Source organism: Pseudochaenichthys georgianus, chromosome 17 (assembly GCF_902827115.2).
Source record: "Pseudochaenichthys georgianus chromosome 17, fPseGeo1.2, whole genome shotgun sequence".
Taxonomy (NCBI): domain Eukaryota; kingdom Metazoa; phylum Chordata; class Actinopteri; order Perciformes; family Channichthyidae; genus Pseudochaenichthys; species Pseudochaenichthys georgianus.
In genome coordinates, this window is record NC_047519.1 from 41,585,830 (window position 1) to 41,608,323 (window position 22,494).

At 40.6% G+C, this 22,494-nt stretch overlaps 5 protein-coding genes across 5 annotated transcripts; 4 read left to right on the plus strand and 1 right to left on the minus strand.

Annotated features, from left to right (window-relative positions):
* Positions 1 to 714: 714 nt before the first annotated feature.
* LOC117461929 (histone H2B 1.2-like) lies at positions 715 to 1,228 on the plus strand. The gene has a single exon (XM_034103924.2). It carries the CDS (start codon positions 732 to 734, stop codon positions 1,110 to 1,112), a length of 381 nt encoding a protein of 126 aa, XP_033959815.1. The 5' UTR covers positions 715 to 731; the 3' UTR covers positions 1,113 to 1,228.
* Positions 1,229 to 2,959: 1,731 nt separating this feature from the next.
* LOC117461954 (histone H4) lies at positions 2,960 to 3,392 on the plus strand. The gene has a single exon (XM_071206327.1). The coding sequence runs from the start codon at positions 2,990 to 2,992 to the stop codon at positions 3,299 to 3,301; it is 312 nt and encodes a 103-aa protein (XP_071062428.1). The 5' UTR covers positions 2,960 to 2,989; the 3' UTR covers positions 3,302 to 3,392.
* Positions 3,393 to 14,412: 11,020 nt separating this feature from the next.
* LOC117461935 (histone H2B 1.2-like) lies at positions 14,413 to 14,948 on the plus strand. The gene has a single exon (XM_034103929.2). It carries the CDS (start codon positions 14,426 to 14,428, stop codon positions 14,804 to 14,806), a length of 381 nt encoding a protein of 126 aa, XP_033959820.1. The 5' UTR covers positions 14,413 to 14,425; the 3' UTR covers positions 14,807 to 14,948.
* A 3,749-nt stretch (positions 14,949 to 18,697) lies between these two features.
* On the plus strand, positions 18,698 to 19,188 carry LOC117461953 (late histone H2A.L3-like). The gene has a single exon (XM_034103948.2). It carries the CDS (start codon positions 18,715 to 18,717, stop codon positions 19,096 to 19,098), a length of 384 nt encoding a protein of 127 aa, XP_033959839.1. The 5' UTR covers positions 18,698 to 18,714; the 3' UTR covers positions 19,099 to 19,188.
* A 1,400-nt stretch (positions 19,189 to 20,588) lies between these two features.
* On the minus strand, positions 20,589 to 21,181 carry LOC117461899 (histone H1-like). Its single transcript, XM_071206411.1, has 2 exons — positions 21,019 to 21,181; positions 20,589 to 20,902 (listed from the first exon to the last, which is right to left on the minus strand). Exons 1-2 carry the CDS (start codon positions 21,179 to 21,181, stop codon positions 20,589 to 20,591), a joined length of 477 nt encoding a protein of 158 aa, XP_071062512.1.
* Between the last annotated feature and the right edge of the window lie 1,313 nt (positions 21,182 to 22,494).

Genomic DNA, 22,494 nt, shown 5'->3' on the forward strand with positions numbered 1-22,494 from the left:
TTTCTGTGGTAAAACCCGGCTTGATTCAGTTTGCTTTTAAGAGTCCGCAAACTGATTTTTACACCGTGAAAGGTAGACAACATGTCCATGATTACAGCATACGAGTGACCTTCATTAAAATATTGCATTTTCGCATTTTGTTAATTTGTTGTTGTTAATGTTAAATGGTTTTGTCCTTAGTAAAAGTGTTTTATAAAATGTAAACATTTGTTAGCTTTGTAAAAGTGTTTTGCATCTTGTTAATTTGTTTTCGTTAATGTTAACGTTTTTTTTCCTTGGTAAAAGTGTTTTTGCAAACGTAATTTTGTTTTATAAAATGTAAATTTGTCTCAAGCTTTGTTAAAGTGTTTCACACTTTGTAATTGTCCATTGCACTTCTCAGCCACCGTAAAGGACCCGTGGTTGTGTTACATCACAGCTAAATAAGATCCCTTGATTCAATCAGACAAAGACAAAACATTTTAACATGCTCATTCCAGCAGCTACCAAACTACAGGGATAAGACATAAAACGGGGGGTGCAGAATAATGTTGAAATACTTTGTTCCCCTTTTTACAATACAGTACAGTAGATAGGCTACATCTGATCGATGCACATCATAGGCTCAGTCATGCGCAGATGATAACCAATCCCGTGCGAGCAACAGCACAGCTATATTTGCATCGAGGGGATATAAATGGACCGCGCTGTGTCTGTGAAGCACTTAGTCTGACCAACCTCTCTCTCTCATCATGCCTGCTGAAGCACCCCCCGTCAAGGCGGCCAAGAAAGGCTCAAAGAAAGCCGTCGCAAAGAGCGTCAGCAAGACTGGAAAGAAGAGGAGAAAGTCCAGGAAGGAGAGCTACGCCATCTACGTGTACAAGGTGATGAAGCAGGTCCACCCCGACACCGGCATCTCCTCCAAGGCCATGGGCATCATGAACTGCTTCGTGAGCGACATCTTTGAGCGCATCGCCGGTGAGGCCTCTCGCCTAGCTCACTACAACAAGCGCCGCACCATCACCTCCAGGGAGATCCAGACCGCTGTCCGCCTGCTGCTGCCCGGAGAGCTGGCTAAACACGCCGTGTCTGAGGGCACCAAGGCCGTGACCAAGTACACCAGCTCCAAGTAAACTCCGCTGCTGACATACCAACAACACAAAGGCTCTTTTAAGAGCCACCCACTGCATCTATAGACGTGTTCCTGTTTTGAATAAGTGTCATGCACGATGCTTTGACTCAAATAGATATGTAAATCACTTTATATTATGTTGTGTGAGCTTATCTCTCTGTACAGCACTTTGGTTTGAAGGTTTTAAAGTGCTATAAATAAAGTTGTATTTGACTTGATATGAAATACGTAAACAGTTAAAAGAAGCCTTGTTTACACACCACTTTCCACAATTGCTCAGGCAAAACAACTTGTGCATAATTTAAAGATGAGATGGTAGTACGAATAGCCGAATTTACTATTTAATATCAGCATCAGGAAAGCCCTAAACTTTCATCATTGACCCTGGAAAGATTATAAATTGCTTTTGTTCATCTGGTCAAGCCCAATAATATCACTTGTTTTGGGGTGTCATGCCAGACAACTCTAGGCAACCTTTCATACACCAAGTCAATTAGAAGATGTTACTTATTTATTTTTTAAAACTGTTTTAAATTGTTTTGTAATAGACATACACAAACCACTACATAAAAACATGTACACACAACTCATAAATACATACTTAAACACAACAGAACAGTATTTCAGACGGCAGAAAGGGAATTGTCTGATGAGCCTTTGTTCAATCACAGACTCAGTATGCTCCATGGTAGTCTGTGACTTGTCCAGGCTTTCTCTTCTCCTTAGCTCAGTTCCGATATGTTTTGTTTTGGTACAACTGTTAATTATTGTTTGATGTATTACCACGGTGCATCTGGTCTTCCATATCTGCATAAAAGGGACGCAGAAGAAAACACTTTGGTGCTTTCAATAAGTGATAGAATATATCCACCATATTTGTATTCATTTATTTAAAACATATATATATATATATACTTGGAAGTCCATTCCATTTAAAGGTGTATATTCATTTATGAAATCAGCATATACTAATTTGTAATATGAGCCATGTCTCGCTCTACCTCTCCTTTTTGTCCACCTTGATATATCCCCAACCCAGGGTGCCTTCCTTGATATTGCTGCTGTAAACATTTTAACAAAAGTAATTGTAAGTTTAATATCTGGTATATGGCTCCCAAGCCTCCATATTCCCTTCTTTTAAATAAGAAATTATGTTGAGTATAATTATCAGAGCCAAAGAGTAGTTAAAAATACATTCTGTCAAAAATGTATTTTTGGCAATACCATTTTCTAATAAATAATTTTCTCTACTTAAGTATCTTTTAAATGTGTAAATGAAAAGCTTTAATTGACCAGACGTATAACATTTTGTGAGAGCTAAAATATATTTGTCTGTTACTTTATATTTTATATTTACCATTAACTATTTGGTACATTTTTTGATTTCATCATTTCTTGATGGCCACACACCCAAACCTAAATACAGTGTATACATTCAGGTGTTTCTATTGGACTAATTCTTACTTTTATGTCAAATTGTTGACATGTTTTATACAAATGTATGTCTTGACTCATCAGAAACAGAATGAAAGTCTCCTATAAAGAGTATTTTTTGAAAACTTTGATCAACTTTAAATGTAATGTTAATCTCAGAAAGGGTCTTATTTCAAATGTTATTAAGCATGTGAGGGTTTTATTACATATTAACAAACGTTTAATCATCAAATGCTTAGTATAAAGCCTGACTGAATTGTATAAACAATATTAGAAGGAAGAGAAAATGTTTTGAAAGATAATGTGGAGGCTGCAGCGTTGGCCCCGCCCAGCAGCTTTCCCGCTCTCCGTCTTCTCTTAGGTCCGCAGTAAATCTATAAATACTGCCGGTCATTCTGTTTCTACTTATTCGTTCTGAACGAGCTGATATAACGATACCTGAAAATGAGTGGAAGAGGAAAAGGAGGAAAGGGACTCGGCAAAGGAGGAGCCAAGCGTCACCGCAAAGTTCTCCGTGATAACATCCAGGGCATCACCAAGCCCGCTATCCGCCGTCTGGCTCGCCGTGGCGGAGTGAAGCGTATCTCCGGTCTGATCTACGAGGAGACCCGTGGGGTGCTGAAGGTGTTCCTTGAGAATGTGATCCGTGATGCCGTCACCTACACCGAGCACGCCAAGAGAAAGACCGTGACCGCCATGGATGTGGTGTATGCCCTGAAGAGGCAGGGCCGCACTCTGTACGGCTTCGGAGGTTAAACATCACCCTGACATACCTGGAACAACAAAGGCTCTTTTAAGAGCCACCCAAATTACTCAAGAGTCTATTTCCTTTCGATCCATCTCAAACTCTTTCTAGGATATTAAAAAGTAGCTAATTTCACAATGTTGTTTATCTGACATCCAAGATGTAAAAATCAATGATGTTCGTAGAGGATACAATCTCCACTACTACAGCCACGACTGCTCCAAATAATTGTACTTTACATTACATTGCATTTAGCTGATGCTTTTATCCAAAGTGACTTACAATAAGTGCGTTTGACCAACAAAATACTAACTTGAAGAAAACAATCATAAAGTACGTCAGGTTTCATAGAGCAATTCCTCTACATATACACATTACTAAGGCAATAGAAAAGAAAGAATATGCAATAGGCATATTTCTGGACCTTAAAAAAGCATTTGACACAGTTGACCATGAATTATTATTAAAAAAACTACAGAGATATGGCATTAGAGGTGTTGCACTATCATGGTTATCCAGCTACCTACATAACAGGGACCAGTACATTGAACTACAAAGCCATAAATCACAACTACTACATGTGGGGTGCCTCAGGGCTCAGTCTTGGGGCCATTACTATTTATTCTGTATATTAACAATATATGTGAAGTATCAAAAATTATGAAAACCATTATTTTTGCAGACGACACAAGTCTACTCTGCTGTGGGGACGATTTAGAACAGCTATTGGTCACAATGGAGAAGGAACTGAGCAGGATGAAGATCTGGTTTGACCAAAATAAATTAACATTGAACGCAAGCAAAACCAAACTCATAATATTTGGGAATCGATCGACCAATACAGAGAAGAAACACACTATAAATGGCGTCCAATTAGAAAGAGTATCGGAAATAAAATTCCTTGGAGAAATCATAGACAATAAATTAAGTTGGAAACCACATATGTGACCTGCTCCATCGAAATCAGTCGCATTGACCCGAAGACACATTTTGAGTTGTATACACTGCTGGAAAGAGGAGATTCCTAGCTTTCTAATGATATCAGGATTGTTTTTGTACTCCAAATATTAAGCGAAATATGTCACATTATATAATGACTGTCACCGAGTCATCATTTTGAGAAAAAGGCCTTTAAAGTTTCCTCTTCTCTGGAATCCATCGATCTGATTGATTATTAGCGGAGAAAATTATCAAAATACTACGGAGGGAAGATATTTTCGTTTGGAGGGGAAGCTCGCGAGTGTGTGTGTATACGTGTGTGTGTGTGTGTGTGTTTGTGTATTTTTGCATTTGTGTGTATTGTGTTTGTTTCCCGGGGAAAACCCTCACGAGAAACACCGGCTGTTGTTATGCCTGCTGTGACGTTAAATTACTCCGTTCTCCGCTTGTAATTATGCCGTTACAAGCTTCAAAGTTATATTTATCATCTGAATTTGCCGAAACAAGTTTAATATTCTGAAAGCCAAGACTTTGTTTAATTTAAATCAGATGAAAACAAACTGTAACGGACCCTGCCGTGTTATCTATGATTACTATACGCTTACATTCATAAGTTCAGCCGGAGGGAGGCGGGCAGTGCTGCTGGAAGAGCAGATTGCGAGTGAGAGGTGCCAGTCTTCGTCCCTTTACAAGCTTCAAAATTGTATTTATCGTGTGATTTTGGAAATAAAAGTTTCATATTCTGGAAGCCAAGACTTTGTTTGTTTAAAATCAAACAAAACACCCAAACCCTGAAAAAATTGTTTTTTACGTAAATCCACGTTTATTCTGAAATGAGCCGTTGCGACTTCCGACTGATTTCGATAGAGCGGGTCACATATAAGCTATATCAAAGCCAAAATATCCAAATCAATAGCAATTCTGAATAAAGCCAAATACCTAATTAATCAAGCTTCTTTGTTTATGCTGTACTGCTCCTTCATACTTCCATGCATGATGTATTGTGTGGAAGTTTGGGGGAACACATATAAAACAAATACACATCCTATCTTCATCCTGCAAAAAAGAGCCATACGAGTTATATATAAAACTACGTACAGAGAACCTACAAATAAATTGTTCATCAAACTAAAAACACTAAAACTACAAGACCTGGTTGACTATAAAACTATTCAAATTATGTTCAAAGCCGCAAATCAACAATTACCTCATTATATCCAGGGACTTTTCACACGGAGAGAAAGCATGCACATGTTGAGAGGAAACTGCATTTTCAAAAAACCTAATCTAATCAGCCCTAACTATAAGCTTTATCAAAAAGGAAGGTCTTAAGCGCACTCTTAAAAACGGATAGGGTGTCTGCCGCCCGAACACAAACTGGAAGCTGATTCCACAAATGTGGAGCTTGATAAGAAAAGGCTCTGGCTCCCATTGTACTTTTAGAGATTCTAGGAACAACCAACAACCCTGCATTCTTGGAACGCAATGCCCTAGTAGGACAGTAGGGTATAATGTATATATTAAGGGCTTTGTAGGCGAGAAGAAGAATTTTAAATTCTATCCTGTGTTCTATAGGGAGCCAGTGTAAGGCAGCCAGAACAGGAGTAATGTGGTCCCTTTTCCTAACTCTGGTTAGTACACGAGCCGCAGCATTTTGAATCAGCTGAAGCGACTTGACTGACTTCTTGGTACTCCCTGATAATAAAGAGTTACAATAATCCAGCCTAGAAGTAACAAATGCATGGACTAGTTTCTCTGCATCGTTTTGAGGCAAGATATGCCTGATTTTTGTAATATTGCGTAGATGGAAGTAGGCGGTCCTTGAAATTGATTTTATGTGGGCGTTCAATGATAAATCCTGATCAAAAATAACACCAAGATTCCTTACAGTCTCACTGGAGGCCAAATTAATTAATCTAAATTATCTTTAGATAATTTGTTTCGTAGATTCTTCGGGCCAAGTAAAATAAAATAACTTGTCGTGTTTAACATCAAAAAGTTTAAGGTCATCCACGTTTTTAAGTCCTTAAGGCAGTCTTGAATTTTATTTAGATGATTAATTTCATCAGGCTTGATTGATAAATATAGTTGAGTATCATCCGCATAACAATGAAAGTTTACAGAATGATTCCTTATAATATTGCCTAACGGAAGCATGTATAATGTGAATCTGACGGAGCGGATCACATGAGTGACTGACTCTGCCACTGACAGCCGGCACACACAACACACCAAACATCTCGGAGAAAAGACGGAGGCGCATCACTTCCGTGTTTTAAATTCCTGCTATGAACCTTGCAATAATTTAATTTACGTTTGTTAATTATGGGGAATGATTATATTAAGAGGTGGTTAACCTGTTTATGTTTGGGTCGGATTGTTATGTTGAAATGTGCTTTGGAGTGTAATGGTTGTCAACTGTTAACGGTAAGCCTGGTGGGACTGGCTACGGGTTAATAAGGGACGGGGTTGGCCCTGGAAGGAGGACTCGGGGAATGTTGCAGAGAAGGCAACAGCTGGGACGTGTTCGAGAGATCGTGGCAGAGAAGGCAACAGCTGAACACGTTTACTCTCCGGGAGTGATGGACGGTCTGATTTGGACGTTTATTTGTTTTGTTTTGTTGTGCTGGTTCGTTATTTTATGTTTTGCTGATATAAATAACGTTTTGGAGCTTACCCAACCGACTAGGCCAGTGTTTTCGGACGGACAATTAGAACCCCGTCACAGTGAACAAAATAGGTCCGAGCACTGAGCCCTGTGGCACTCCATGGCTAACTTTGGTTTGCGTGGAAGATTCATCGTTAACACGTACAAACTGAGAGCGTTCAGATAGATAGGACCTAAACCAGCCTAAAGCAGTTCCCTGTATGCCAACTAAGTGCTTTAGTCTTTGCAATAGGATATCATGGTCGATAGTATCAAATGCAGCACTGAGATCGAGCAAAACAAGAATAGAGACAAGTCCCTTGTCTGAGGCTATTAGAATGTCATTTGTGACTTTAACCAGAGCTGTCTCTGTGCTATGATGTGTTCTAAAGCCAGACTGAAAATCTTCAAATAAATCATTGTTTTTTAAGTAATCACACAGCTGTTTTGCGACCGCTTTGTCAAGAATTTTTGAGAGGAACGGAAGATTAGAAATAGGTCTATAGTTGGCTAAAACCTCTGGATCGAGGTTGTGCTTTTTAAGAAGCAATTTTATCACTGCTACTTTGAATGATTGTGGAACATAGCCTGATAATAAAGACATATTCATAATATTTAATAAAGAAGTGCTAATTAATGGAAAAACTTCCTTCAACAGCTTAGTTGGAATTGGGTCTAACATGCACGTTGATGGTTTAGAAGAGATAATCATTGCATTTAATTGTTCAAGGTTTATGGCTGAAAAGCATTCTAGTTTACTATCTAGTGTAATATTAGAACTTACGTTTCAGGGAGCTGTTGATAACACTATACTGGTCAAAGGCAAGAGGTCATTAATTTTGTTTCTAAGAGTAACAATTTTATTGTTAAAAAAGCACATACAATCATTGCTACTGAGTGCTATGGGAATAGAAGGCTCAATCGAGCTGTGGCTCTCTGTCAGCCAGTGCTGAAAATAAATCTTGCATTATTCTTATTCTCATCTATTAATGAAGAGTAGTAGGCTGCTCTCGCTTTACGCAGTGCTTTCTTATATTCATTGAGTGTAATATGCCAAATTAAACGAGATTCTTCAAGTTTAGTGGAACGCCATATCCTTTCAATTTGCTTTATTTTGCAGGTTTCGGCATTATGCCATGGAGCTAATCTATGTTGTTTTATTTTCTTCTTTCTCAAAGGAGCAACAGAGTCTAATTTTATTCGCAGCGCATCTGTAGCACTATCAACAACATGATCAATTTGGGGTGGTGTACATTTTGTATAAGTTTCCTCCCTTACATGCAGACATGCTATCGAGTTAAGTATTGGTGGAATCTCTTCCTTAAACTTGGCTATAGCACTAACAGATACGTTTCTGCTGCAGGATCTTTTGACTAATGCTTTGTAGTCACGTAATAGTACTTCAAAAGTTACTAACGGCCCGTCCACACAGCGGCGTGCGCTGACGCTTGCCGGCGGGCGTGTCTGAAACTTGACCAACAACCAATCACATGAATCTCCCGCCCCTGACACACAAGCAGCGGTTTGATTGGCTAGAGCTTGTACTGGCATATGATTCGATTGGCTGACGCTTCTGCCGAGGCGTCAAAAGTTGAACATTGCTCAACTTTTGCAGCGAGCCACGCCAGCTACGCTCCGCGTCGCTTCCCACGATGCATTTCGGCTAAAAGTGACGTCACCCCATTCAAAGTGAATGGTGAAGCGTCAGCGCACGCCGCTGTGTGGACGGGCCGTAATAAATGGTCGGATAAAGTCAGAACAAGGTCGAGAGTGTGATTATAGCAGTGGGTTGGTTTATTTATACTCTGACAGAAACCAACAGAATCTAATATAGAGTTAAATGCAACAGTAAGGCTATTTTTATCATCGTCAACATGAATATTAAAGTCACCTACGATAATTACTTTATCTGTTTTAAGAACCAAAGTTGATAAAAACTCAGAGAATTCTGATAAGAATTCTGAATAAGGACCTGGTGCACGGTACACTAACAAATAAGATTGGCTGCAAAGTTTTCCAGGTCGGATGCGTAAGACTAAAAACGAGGCTTTCAAAGGAGGTATAATTTAATTTTGGTTTAGTATTGATAAGTAAACTTGAGTCAAAGATTGCTGCAACTCCACCTCCTCGGCCGTGCCTCGAGCAATATGAGTGTTGATATGGCTGGGTGGAGTGGCCTCATTTATGCTGACATATTCTTCATGTCTCAACCAAGTTTCAGTGAGACAGCATATATCAATATTATAATCTGATATTAAATCATTTACCAATATTGCTTTAGATGCTAGAGATCTTATGTTTAAGAGACCACATTTAATCTTCCTGTTTTGTTGCACTGTAGTAGTTGTTACATTTACTTTTATTAGGTTATTATGTATGACACCTCTATTAGGTTTTACCTTAATTTGTCCTTGGGCAGACACACACACCGTTAATATTGGGTATTTTATTGGGTTCGGATTCCTATGGATGACTGCCGAGGAGAGAGCGCAGAGAAGCGTGTAAGACTGCAACTCCGCCTCCTGGTCTCAACTCCAGTTTGTCATGGATTAAGTCCACAAAGCCCTGAAATGTTTGCCCAAATGAGATCTGCACCTTCCAAAGTAGCATGAATGCCGTCTCTCTTAATCAGACCAGGTTTTCCCCAGAAGGCTGTCCAATTATTTACGAAGCCCACATTGTTTGCTGGGCACCACCAAGACAACCAGTGCTGAAATGATGACATGCGGCTATACATGTCATCATTGATCAGATTGGGGAGGGGACCAGAGAAGATTACGGTGTCCGACATTGTTTTAGCATAACTACACACCGACTCCACGTGAAGTTTGGTGCATTCTGATTGGCGTAAACGAACATCATTACCACCGAGGTGAATAACAATCCTACTGTATTTACGTTTATTTTTAGCCAGCAGTTTAAGATGCGCCTCAACGTCGCCCGCTCTGGCCCCCGGAATTAGTGTTAATTTCGTTGACTAAAACTATGACGAAATATGTTCGTCAACGACCTTTTTTCCATGACGAAAACGAGACGATGACGAGACGGCACCGACGGCAGTAAACAATAACTGTAACGAAATCATCATGCAATATCGTTGACGAAAAGTGACGAGACGAAAATGTAGTTTACTAAATAAAAACTATGACAAAATCTCTCTTTACTTTCGTTGACGAAAAATGAGGAGACGAAATATTATCAAAGATAACGTTACATCTCTGATAGTCAGTTTTTCTCCCAGCAGTTCCATTTCCGGTGCTGCGGCAGAGCAGCAGCTGTTTCTGTGCTGCGCGCGTCGGTACATTTGAATTACACCGGGCAGCGGCACAATATGAACTGTCAGGAAGACTCGGGTCTAACTCATGGTCTAACTAACCTTATTTAACAGAAAATAAAATGGGAACAACAGGGCTTAGGAGCAGTGGTCGCGTTAACCGAATACCCCCCCGTCAGCGCGAGTGAGTGATACATTGTGCACTCGACGGATAATAATGGATTATGACGGAAATGTTACAATCCTGTCCGTCAAAATGACTGACAACGAAAAAGTCTAAAGCCACCACTACTTGGGAGAAAGAAACGATGTGATATTTGGGCCCATTTTCGCTACAATGAGGCGGAGAAAAAAAGCTAATGCATTGTTTCATCAGAAGGGAAGCAATGTGGCCATAACACAGCTGGTAAAAACACCACAAACCTGACCAGATACTCTCTGCAAAGCTTCTTAATCATTCAATCTGTGTTTTTCATAAAATAAGGACAAGATAATCTTATTTATTTATATACTAAAATGACAAATTATTGGTTTTGGCTAGACTAGTTTGACTGAAATGTTCTATATAATCTGATGACTAAAAAAGACTCAACAGTTTTCATTGACAAAAAGTAGACTAAAATAATTAGTTTTCTTTGACTAAAATAAGACTAATATGCTCAGACTTTTAGTCGACTAAATCTTGACTAAAATGTTTACTGTTTTAGTCGACTAAAATAAGACTAAAATGCTCAGACTTTTAGTCGACTAAAACTTGACTAAATAGAAACAGGATGAAGGTGACTAAATATGACTAAAACTAAAAAGGAACACAGGACTAAGCAGTGGTGTAGTGGAGATTTTTTTACTGGGGGGACGCTATTTTAAATTAGGTCATCCCAAACAAGTGCGCACGCGCGCAGTGCACTCACAAAACGGGCAGACAGGTCCACAGAAACTACCGGTATGCTTAGTCCTACTTTACTTACTGAAAAAAGCAGACGGCGCTGCGCTCAACAGACACACACAGACTCAAAACCATGGACACACTGGCACATACGTTACATAAACAATGTATAGGCCTAAATTGCATAAACTACAGTATTGCAACTAAGCAGACAGCGCTGCTTTTCTCTCTCTCTCTATCTCCACTTTCAAAATCTATTTAAAACTCATAACAAACAAACAAAATTCCCAAAGTTGTCCTGAAATTAACTTATTAAATAAACAAAATGAAAAATATATATAGCCTACTAATGCAAACATTGAATCTGGACTGGAAATTATTCTGATTAGGCCTAGCCTACATTGCAAATAAGCAGACAGCGCTGCTTTTTTCACACACACACACACACTTCATATTGTGCCGCTGCCCGGTGTAATTCAAATGTACCGCCGCGCGCAGCACAGAAACAGCTGCTGCTCTGCCGCAGCACCGGAAATGGAACTGCTGGGAGAAAAACTGACGATCAGAGATTTAACGTTATCTTTGATAATATTTCGTCTCCTCATGTTTCGTCAACGAAAGTAAAGAGAGATTTTGTCATAGTTTTTATTTAGTAAACTACATTTTCGTCTCGTCACTTTTCGTCAACGATATTGCATTATGATTTTGTTACAATTATTGTTTACTGCCGTCGGTGCCGTCTCGTCATCGTCTCGTTTTCGTCATGGAAAAAAAGGTCGTTGACGAACATATTTCGTCATAGTTTTAGTCAACGAAATTAACACTAGTGGCAGACCACACTTCCACGCTCACCGACTGGCTATTGGGAGGACCGGGAGGGTGTGTGTATGTGTGGCCCGAGCGAGCGAGAGAGACCTTACGTGCATTGTTGTTGTTAGCATCTGGTGCTAGCTAGCTGCGCTAACGGATATAAGGAGCTGTTTAAATGAAAACAGAGGAGCGACATTTCGCCACAACTGCGCCGAGCACTTGACTTTATGCAGGAAGCAGACAGTGGGACATTGTAGGAGAAGTCAGCACACTCAGTACAACATGATTGCAGCGTCCAGGCAGCTCCGTTCGAGCATATGCCTTGAGTTGCACATAGCTCCAACGATCACACACACACACACACACACACACACACACACACACACACACACACACACACACACACACACACACACACACACACACACACACACACACACACACACACACACACACACACACACACACACACACACACACACACACACACACACACACACACACACACACACACACACACACACACACAACTTGCGTTTTGAAGACTGATACATCAGATATGGATGAACAAACTTTGCAGCCCATTTTCCCAGCTTTGCAGTCTCTTGTTTCCTCCGCCACATCTCCTCCGTCCATACCTCTGGGAAAGGTGAGCTTGAGCTAGCCAGGGGAACGTTGCTAGCGCAGCTAACGTGCACGTTAGCTAGCATTATCCACGTCTTTAGGCGGCTCTTCTGATGATGTACTGTAGTACTAGTAGCAGCTTCACTTGTAGCTTCGGTGCTGCTAGACTCTTTCTTCTTATGAATTATATTCTTTTTAGAAAAGAAGTCAAGTAAAAAACGTTTGCCTGCCATTATAGAGCTTTTTCGTTAGCGTTCTGGTAAACGGCGGTAAACTGGCCGTGGGTGTGTCACTGACACACCCCCAGCTCGCCGCGGGGTCACGAGCCTGATGACTAATCATAATTCTTTAAGGAAATCGTTTTTATTTTATATTATAATTACTGTGAAATGTATTATGTTTTTGTCATTATTACAACAAATACACACTTGCAACTGATAAGACTGGCAATTATTTTATATTTATTAGACTATTACAAAAAAGATCATGCTCCAAATAAGTGGTCGGTACGGCGTACCCCCGCGTCCAACGCCCACTACACCACTGGGACTAAGACTACAACTAAATAAGAAAATAGCTGACGAAATTAACACTACCCGGAATGCATGTGAATGTGGAGGCTTCAGTCTCTAAATTCACGTGTCTCATAACAGAGCTAACCAGAGTTGGCCTCTCAGCGGGTGTCTCGCTGAGTGGGGAATATCTGTTAGATACGTGAACGGGTTGGTGGGGACCTGCGGGTTTCGCGTTATGCCCCTTCTGAACAGTCACCCAGTCTCCCTGCTGCTCGGGAGTTGCCGGGGGACGGCTAAGAGGAGCTACCTTTTGCCGGTCCGCACTGGCTAACATGGGCTTTACTGTAGCTGAGTTACTTTCTAAGATGCGGAGCCGGGCTTCTATGGCTATGATTCCCGCCTCCAACCTAACAACTATACTACATTTAACACATGTATCGGTACCAGTAAAGGAGGTAGGGAAGTAACCAAACATGAGACAGGAAGAGCAGGAAATAACACCCGAGGGTGGGGAAAGAGCCATGTCTAGCTATCAAGCTAAAGTAGCTACCGTTAGCAAACCCGAAAAGAGTGTAGGCAACTGTGGAGTTACAGTCGCTAAGAAAAGGAGAGTTGTGAGTGCTTAAGCTGTAGTAACGTGTGATTACAACGTCAGGCAGTTGCCGTGATCAAGAGTTTTAAAACGATCGATTAAGTTAAGATAATAAGCTATCAGCAACAGAACAGGCACACGGGATACCCGGAGATGACAACAACAACAACAACAACAACAACAACAACAACAACCGGAAGTTACAACATGCTTCCCGCAATAGTGGTCCGTGTAGAAACAGAGGATCACAGCTACAGCTGTTCCACCAAGTCTATCTAACCTGAAAGTATTATTTAGGAGCCAAATCATTAATGGTTATGAACAGGACCTGTAAAATCCCATGTGTTGTTATTTCTTGTAATTGTAAAAGGAATGTATTTGATTGTTTTGTAAAAAACAAAAAGCAAACAAATTAACAAGACAAACATGTCGCTGATGACAATGACCTAATGTCTTATCTATAAGAAAAATATATGCTAGAGGGGGTAGGACCAGAAAAGTTTTTTAAGCTTCTTCTTGCCCCTGTTGAACATGACAGAGACTATCTGAGAATTAGTATTGTTTGTTATTATTTGTTTTTTGTACTTTGTTATAATTATTAATTTGAGTGAGAAAAAAAAAAAGGAAAAAAAGAGAATATATATATATTATTATTGTATGTTTTTGTTTCTGACATGTTCAATAAACTGACTAATAAAAAAAACTCGTTAAGCGCATGCTCCGTCCTGCTCAGAAGACAACCAATCCCGTGCGAGCAACAGCACAGTACTATTTGCATCTAGTGAATATAAATAGACCACTCTGTGACAAAGAAGTCAATCGACTCTGTCATACCTCACTCTCGCATCATGCCTGCTGATGCACCCCCTGTCAAGGCGGCCAAGAAGGGCTCCAAGAAAGCCGTCGCGAAGACCGCCACCAAGACTGGAAAGAAGAGGAGAAAGTCCAGGAAGGAGAGCTACGCCATCTACGTGTACAAGGTGATGAAGCAGGTCCACCCCGACACCGGCATCTCCTCCAAGGCCATGGGCATCATGAACTGCTTCGTGAGCGACATCTTTGAGCGCATCGCCGGTGAGGCCTCTCGTCTGGCTCACTACAACAAGCGCTCCACCATCACCTCCAGGGAGATCCAGACCGCTGTCCGCCTGCTGCTGCCCGGAGAGCTGGCTAAACACGCCGTGTCTGAGGGCACCAAGGCCGTGACCAAGTACACCAGCTCCAAGTAAACTCTGCTGCTGACATACCAACAACACAAAGGCTCTTTTAAGAGCCATCCAACCCATCCAAAGAGCTCATCCTGTTATACTCTATAACTACTCTACCAGAAATCTAAATAACTTAAACAAATGTTATTTATACATGTTTTGTAAAGCAAGATAAACCATGATTGAATATTGTTCATTCTTCACTATGTGTTTATACCACCTCACTGGTGTTTGTTTTTCCAAAATGAAAATCAATACATTTCACAATATGAAGGAAATATGGTGGTTATTTTACTGCAATCCTGAGAGAAAGTGCTAAGTGGTAATCTTTATCTTAGCAAATCTTTAGAGGAGACAAATGAACACATTTATTATTAAATGGTGTCCCTCTGCCACCACAAACTCTAATGTGCTGTAACAACAATCCAGATGGTGTTTCTTGCTGACACTTAAAGCCTCCCTTGAATCATTGATACCGGTAATACAAAGTTAAGGGGTTTAATAAGAGAAGAGAATCATTTCACCAATCAGTAATGTCAAAAACACAAACGAAATGCTTTGCAAATGCTTGTGAAATAAATAATACATATAAACAACATTCATATGGGCACATACATTTCATATGGATAAGTAGGCTATATACCTACATCTTTCACACTAATAAACTCAAATACTTTTAGAAGGTGATCTAATTTTACTGCAGAAGATCATGATTCATTTGACGTCTTACACTCACACTAAAAGCTGGTGCCATTTAAAGACTGTTTCTGCTCACTACATTATTAATGAATTCATTCCTTTGGGTTGTAACTGATGTTACATTACATTGCATTTAGCTGACGCTTTTATCCAAAGCGATTTACAATACGTGCGTTCGACCAACAAAATACAAACTTGAAGAAAACAGAATCTTAAAGTACATCAGGTTTCATAGAGCAAAAACATTTCAAGTGCTACTCAACTGGCTTTAGGTAAGCCAGTCCTTTATTAGTATATAAGTGCTTTGTTAATAATTCTATCGCTAACAAGCTGCTGGGAGGAGTGACCATTAGTGATGGGCATTTAGATTCCCTTCAGGGACACGAATCTTTTGATTCAGTTCACTTTAAAGATTCGTTCACTGATTCGTTCACCGGTTCGCGAACGACTTCTGGTGATTTGCACGTTCGCGAACGATTCGTCTTTGTACTTCAGGGATGCAAACTTGTCACCGTTTTGAATCCAACATAGGTCGTTTGTGTGATTCATGTAGATCTGCAATAAAAATATTTTTGGGGTATGGGGGGGGTTTGGGACCCGGAGTAATCTGCCGCCGCAAGCTGCTATGTGCCATCATACACGCATGGTGTTCTTTTTTTATATATTATAATGAAGCGCGAGCTGTGTGCTTGAGTCTTCCTGCCTGTCAGCTCTGCTCATGGATGTATAATAAGGCTCTGCTGCTCCACGATGAGTGTCTAGCTTCAGCAGCTACATTACCTACGGGTGCGTTCGTTAATATGAACTGTGTTGTCCGGAGTCACTGTGTTGGACCGCTGGTGAACAGCTGTTAGAACGGGCCGTTCAGGTGTTCAGAGCAGAGCTCCCTGTCGGAGCCGCAGAGCGTGATGTGCACTGAACAGTTTTTCTGTCGCAATATTATTGTTGAGCAAACTAGCATCACTATCTGCTAACGTTACCTTTAGCCTTCGTTTTCTATTAGTTTTTTTCATAGGCTATAAACTGAGGTGGTATAATTATATATCTTGTACTTGAGTAAAATTAGAAGTACCCAGGTCTTGTACTTGAGTGAAAGTAGAAGTACCAGAATGTAGGAACAATCCTGCAATCAAAATGTTCCTCAAATAAAAGTACAAAAGTATTATCAAAATATAGTGAAAGTAGTGACAGTAAAAGTAGTCGTTGTGCAGATTGGTCCATTTCAGAATAATATATATGATATGTTTTATAATGATTGATCATGAAAGTGTTCTCAAAGCTGGTGAAGGTGCAGCTAGTCTGAATGACTTTGTATACTGCAGGGTAGCTGGTGGATTTACTCCAGGTGGAACTAAAGTCTGATTAACACTTGATTATATTTCACATCATTCATCCACATATGTGAAGTAACTAAAGGTATTAATACATGTAGTGGAGTAAAAGTACACCATGTACCTCTGAACTGTAGTGGATTAGAAGTACAAAGTAGCAAAAGAAACATTGAAATACTTAAATAAAGTACAAGTATCTCAAAATTGTACCCAAGTAGTACTTGAGTTTATGAACTTAGTTACTTTACACCAGTGGCTATAAAGATAGAAGGGTCATTCCAGAATTGGAGGACAATTTAGACACCAACATTTTTGAAAAATGAACCTTTCATTTTATAATTTTTGTTTATGTATTTAGGAAAAACAGATAATAAACCATCAAAAAAAACGATTTGCCCAGGGGTTGAAAATCAATGCTAATTTGAGTTTTAACCTCAGGAATTATTGCTAGATGTAGCATGTAATGCTACTTTCAAGGCAATGACAAACTTGGATATCTAATGCAAGAAAGATAACTTTGAAATTAATATGCTTTATTCTGATAATATCAGTTACAGGCTTGAGTGGGTCAGAGTGCCAGACTCTTTTAAGACTGAAAAGATTGTAAAAATATGAAAAATAAAAGAGAGGACTTAGTTTTGGTCTACCCATGGCACTAGCACATGGCTTGCTGATGTCACTTCCACTGTGTCATCTGACTTACGGCCCGTCCACACTACAGCGTCGACAGCGTCTAAATAAAAACATAAAACACTGGCATGTAATTTACGTTAGAATAAATAGAATGGTTTGGAATAATAGATGAGAGTAAAATCTACGTCACTTTACAGCCCCGCCCACTTTTGGGGAAACCAACGCTGTCATTTCAACGGCGATCAAGCCTGAAGCCACAGAGATCTTCTGTTACTGTCCTTTCTTCTTAGAGGAAGTACAGAAACACGTAACTCTGGATTTGTTTTAATGTTTGAGGTGCAATAAACGACACAGCAGCTTTTTGGCATGTTAAAACTATTATGTTCTGCCTCGCTCATGAGAGTAACAGCTGGAGAAATTACAGCCTCGCCTACTGATTTCAAATATGTGCTCTAAAATGATATTTATAAATGAATATTATCATTATTATAAGCAAGACAATAAATGGCAAAGATATGTAGAAAATAAACGTATTTAAGATACGTTCATAACAAACGTAACGTAGGAGAAAATACGTTTCTTGCTAAACGTAATTGAGAATGCAGTTTAGTTCTGTGGGAATGTAATTTTTAGGAGACAGGGTTGACCAGCTTCACCAGCAACACCATGCTGGTCTACCAGCCTTTTGTGCCGGCAGACCAGCATAACAACCAGCTTCACCAGCATAGACCAGCATGAAACAGCATAAACCAGCAAAGACCAGCATGGACCAGCATGAAGTCCATGCTGGTCCATGCTGCTTTTTTCAGCAGGGAAGCTAAGAAGAAGAAAAACCCTGGACAAATGTTGAGTCTGTGACCGAACTGAGTCTCACTGGAATATAGACGTGCTATACAGCTGCATGTATTTCGGTGGGTGTGTAATTTGAGTTATAATACGAAATATATTATTTAATAAGTGAATTACACACTGTAAATAATCATTAAGTATGACGCCTTTTTAAATATCTTAATGTTCTCTACATATTGAGACTTTCGCTTCTTAAATTACAGGAGTTTATATTCATTTTTGAACGGGTGAAAACAATTTCAAATTCAGTCTGATTCTGAAAAGAATTCAGGCGGCAGACCGACCTGTTTTCTGATTGGACGATCACAGTTACGGATCAATCCGACCAATGAGCGTTCAGCTGCGCTCCTATATAAACTGGTGAGAACGGTGATCGACTTACTTTCTTCTAAACGTCGAAGAATAATCACATAGAAAATGTCTGGTCGCGGAAAAGGTGCAGGAAAGGTCAGGGCGAAGGCAAAGACTCGCTCATCCCGTGCCGGGCTCCAGTTCCCCGTCGGCCGTGTCCACAGGCATCTGAGGAAGGGTAACTACGCCCATCGTGTCGGTGCCGGAGCCCCGGTGTACCTGGCCGCTGTGCTGGAGTACCTGACCGCTGAGATCCTGGAGCTGGCTGGAAACGCCGCACGGGACAACAAGAAGAGTCGTATCATCCCCCGCCACCTGCAGCTCGCCGTCCGCAACGACGAGGAGCTGAACAAGCTGCTGGGAGGAGTGACCATCGCTCAGGGAGGCGTGCTGCCCAACATCCAGGCTGTGCTGCTGCCCAAGAAGACCGAGAAGGCCGCCAAGAAGTGAACACCCTGAACCCGCTTCAACAAACAACAAAGGCTCTTTTAAGAGCCACACACTTCGACCTAAAGAAAATTCCCCTCTTCACAACAATACTACTTAAAGGCACAGCACAGTTATCTCCCCCTTGCCCTATATGTAGTCACCCAACTAAAAACATCCACATTTTAGAGAAATATACACTATACATAACCCTAAATTAATAATAATGATATCTGTATATCAGGTTGTATCCTCTCTAAAGTAATCCTTATTTCAACTAAAGCAAACTCCTTTTCACAATTTCCTTCTTACATCCAGCAGGTGAATCACCACATTCTCAAATGAATAGCGGTGTGGTTTCTACATCTGTCAGTCCACAGAAATAAAGCCACAACGTTTGTTGGACCCATCATTAGTGTTTAACTCAGTTTACACTACATCAGTATTACTTATTGGCAGGTGTCTGCAGTTCACCGATCAATAGCGTACCGTAGCATTTAAGCACTCGATGGTATCTTTAGCCCACACGCACATTGAAATGAATAACAGGTTATATTTAGTTCCAGCCTTTATCCACCAGATGTACAAGAGCCATAATTAGAAACAGTGACAGCATAGTATAGTTATATAACCAATTATAATAATTGTATTTACATTAAATAAAAACAAAATATTTAGAATGAAAAACTCACTTAATAAAATATACAAAACATAATTATTCATATATGAATTATATTATTTAATACTGTTTATAGCTCTACTATTTTCAGCTTGACTACATTATTGTTATAGAGATACATTTCCTTTATCCATTATTCGTTCACTTAATTTGAATATAAAATTAACCCAAAATACATTTAGATTAATAAGGTCAAGTTTCATTTATTATTTATTCATTTTTATTTTATTAATAAATTAAACGTTGATATTGGTCCTGCTTTTCTACTGGCCGAACTTTAATGTAACTATGTATTAACCTGCTATAATTAAAAAATGACCTTATTTAGTAGTTACACGGATTGTGAGGAATATACACTAACATTTAAAACTAGTAGTCACCTATAAAAACACTATGGTCGATTTCAAAGTGTTTGTGCATTATAACCCATGTCTATGGAAATGTCTATAATAGTTAATAATATATTTTGTATTACATAACATAACTTATGCTTTTGTCCAAATCAACTGAAAATAAGTGCGGAAACCATAATGTTTATATGTAGATTGTGTTGTTAAATAAAGCAAACCAATGTAAATGTTATCCAGTTCCGGTTCTTGTAGTACTATGTACTTCAGATAATATTGAGGTAAATTACATGTATGAATGCACAACATGGAATGTTAGAATATAACATGGAACATATTGTGTCATGTGAAGTTATGTACACAACACATTTATGTTTTGTTCAATAAGTTGTATTTATGCTAAATTACATATTATAAAGGAGAGTGCTCTTTTGGTGTATGTGGGTGGCTCTTAAAAGAGCCTTTTGTAGGTGAAGTAGATGATCCGTTTACTTCTTCGCTGCTCTCTTGGCTGGTGCCTTCTTCACAGCTTTCTTGGGGGTCGCTGCCTTCTTGGCCGCCACCTTCTTCTTCAGGCTCTTAGCGATCTTCTTCACGGGGGTTTTCTTTGCAGAAGTAGCAGGCTTCTTCACCTTCTTGGGTGTTACTGCCTTCTTGGCTACTGGCTTCTTAGCGGCTGGCTTCTTAGCGGCGGGTTTCTTCGCTGCTGCCGGCTTCTTGGCTTTGGCTGCGGGCTTCTTAGCTACCTTCTTGGGTTTATCGGCTGCCTTGTGAAGGAGCCGGTGGCTCCGATTCCTTTGACCTGCACAAGTGAACCCTTCTCGAGTAACCTCTTCACTGCGCGTTTAATGTGAGCGGTGTGTTCGTAGCCCTGAGCGGCCAGCGCCTTCTTCACAGCGATGTAAGAGATCCCTTTACGGTCCTTGGAGGCGGTGACCGCCTTCAAGATGAGCTCAGCGGCTCCGGGACCAACCTTCTTAGTCTGCTTGGCTGTCTTCTTCTTCGGGGACTTGGATGGTGCCTTTGCTGGTGCCTTTGCCGGGGCGGCGGCGACTTCAGTGGGAGCTTCTTCTGTTGCCATGATGCTGTCAGGAGGATTCTCGGGTCTGATGAGACGGAGAGAGAAATCCCAGCGAAGAGAGGAACTTGAACACACCATGAGAACCGTAGAGACTCAACTCAGTGTGGCTCACGCAGGAGCTTCAGAAAAACTGTGCCTACTTTGTGTTTTCTCTTCAGCTAAAACTGTAAAAAATACACATTTAGAGAACGAGTTGAATTTCAAAGGTTAATCTAATTGATAGAAGATTACTTTATCTTCATACAGAAGCTAAATAAAGTTTTAAATATTGTTTTTTTTCATTGGGAAGGCTTTAAACCTCCTAAAACTGCTGCCGTGAGTGGTACAGATCTGCGACTTTTCTCTGTAATCTCTCTCTTAAAGGATTTAAAATACATTATAATCCCACCAAAACTTGTAATATAGTGAAATGAAATGTTGGATTAAAGACTCAATGTGAAATAAATCTAAATTTGTCGACACCTTTTTGTTAAACAGAGGTAATTCTGCTGTCTGCAAACACACTCGGGAAAGGGCCTGGCTGTGTTCTACAGAACGACGATCAGAATGCTGCTGGGCGGAGGGGTGAGGATCAGAACGACGATCAGAATGCTGCTGGGCTGCTGGGTGAGGACCAGAACGACGATCAGGCTGCTGCTGGGTGAGGACCAGAACGACCATCAGGCTGCTGCTGGGCTGCTGGGTGAGGACCAGAACGACGATCAGGCTGCTGCTGGGCGATGACCAGGACCAGGCTGCTACTGGGCTGAAGAACTAGGACCAGGCCGCTGCTGGGCTGAAGGATCAGGACCAGACTGCTGCTGGGCAGAAGGACGAGGACTAGGCTGCTGCTGGGCTGAAGGACGAGGACCAGGCTGCTGCTGGGCTGAAGGACGGGGCTGCTGCTGCTGGGTGACTGAAGGAGGACCAGGCTGCTGCTGGGCCGAAGGACGAGGACCAGGCTGCTGCTGGGCTGCTGCTGCTGGGTGACTGAAGGAAGACCAGGCTGCTGCTGGGTTTTTGCCTTGTTTACATCAGAAGATGGGCAGTTGAAGAAGGTGTGCTCAATCTTTCCACACAGGTTGCAGAGACTGTCTGAATTGCAATCTTTAGCCTTGTGGCCCAGTTCATTGCATCTCCAACATTTCACTCTGGTGCATTTTCTGACCTGATGGTCAGCTGAGTTGCAGATGAAACAGGTGACGGATTGCCCTGGATAAATTATTCTCCCATTATAGGGGCCGAGAGATATGGAATTTGGGAGATTTTGGATCTGACCATCACTGTTTCTGTTCATCTTCATTTTGTATTTTCTCACTCCATACCATATCCCA

Bases quoted from the DNA above. Each gene is read 5' to 3' on its own strand.
- LOC117461929 (XM_034103924.2), top strand. From the start codon at position 732: ATGCCTGCTGAAGCACCCCCCGTCAAGGCGGCCAAGAAAGGCTCAAAG.
- LOC117461954 (XM_071206327.1), top strand. From the start codon at position 2,990: ATGAGTGGAAGAGGAAAAGGAGGAAAGGGACTCGGCAAAGGAGGAGCC.
- LOC117461935 (XM_034103929.2), top strand. From the start codon at position 14,426: ATGCCTGCTGATGCACCCCCTGTCAAGGCGGCCAAGAAGGGCTCCAAG.
- LOC117461953 (XM_034103948.2), top strand. From the start codon at position 18,715: ATGTCTGGTCGCGGAAAAGGTGCAGGAAAGGTCAGGGCGAAGGCAAAG.
- LOC117461899 (XM_071206411.1), bottom strand. From the start codon at position 21,181: ATGGCAACAGAAGAAGCTCCCACTGAAGTCGCCGCCGCCCCGGCAAAG. The intron at 20,903-21,018 runs GTAAAGGGATCT...TCACTTGTGCAG, and splicing joins GGTCACCGCCTCCAAGGACC to GTCAAAGGAATCGGAGCCAC.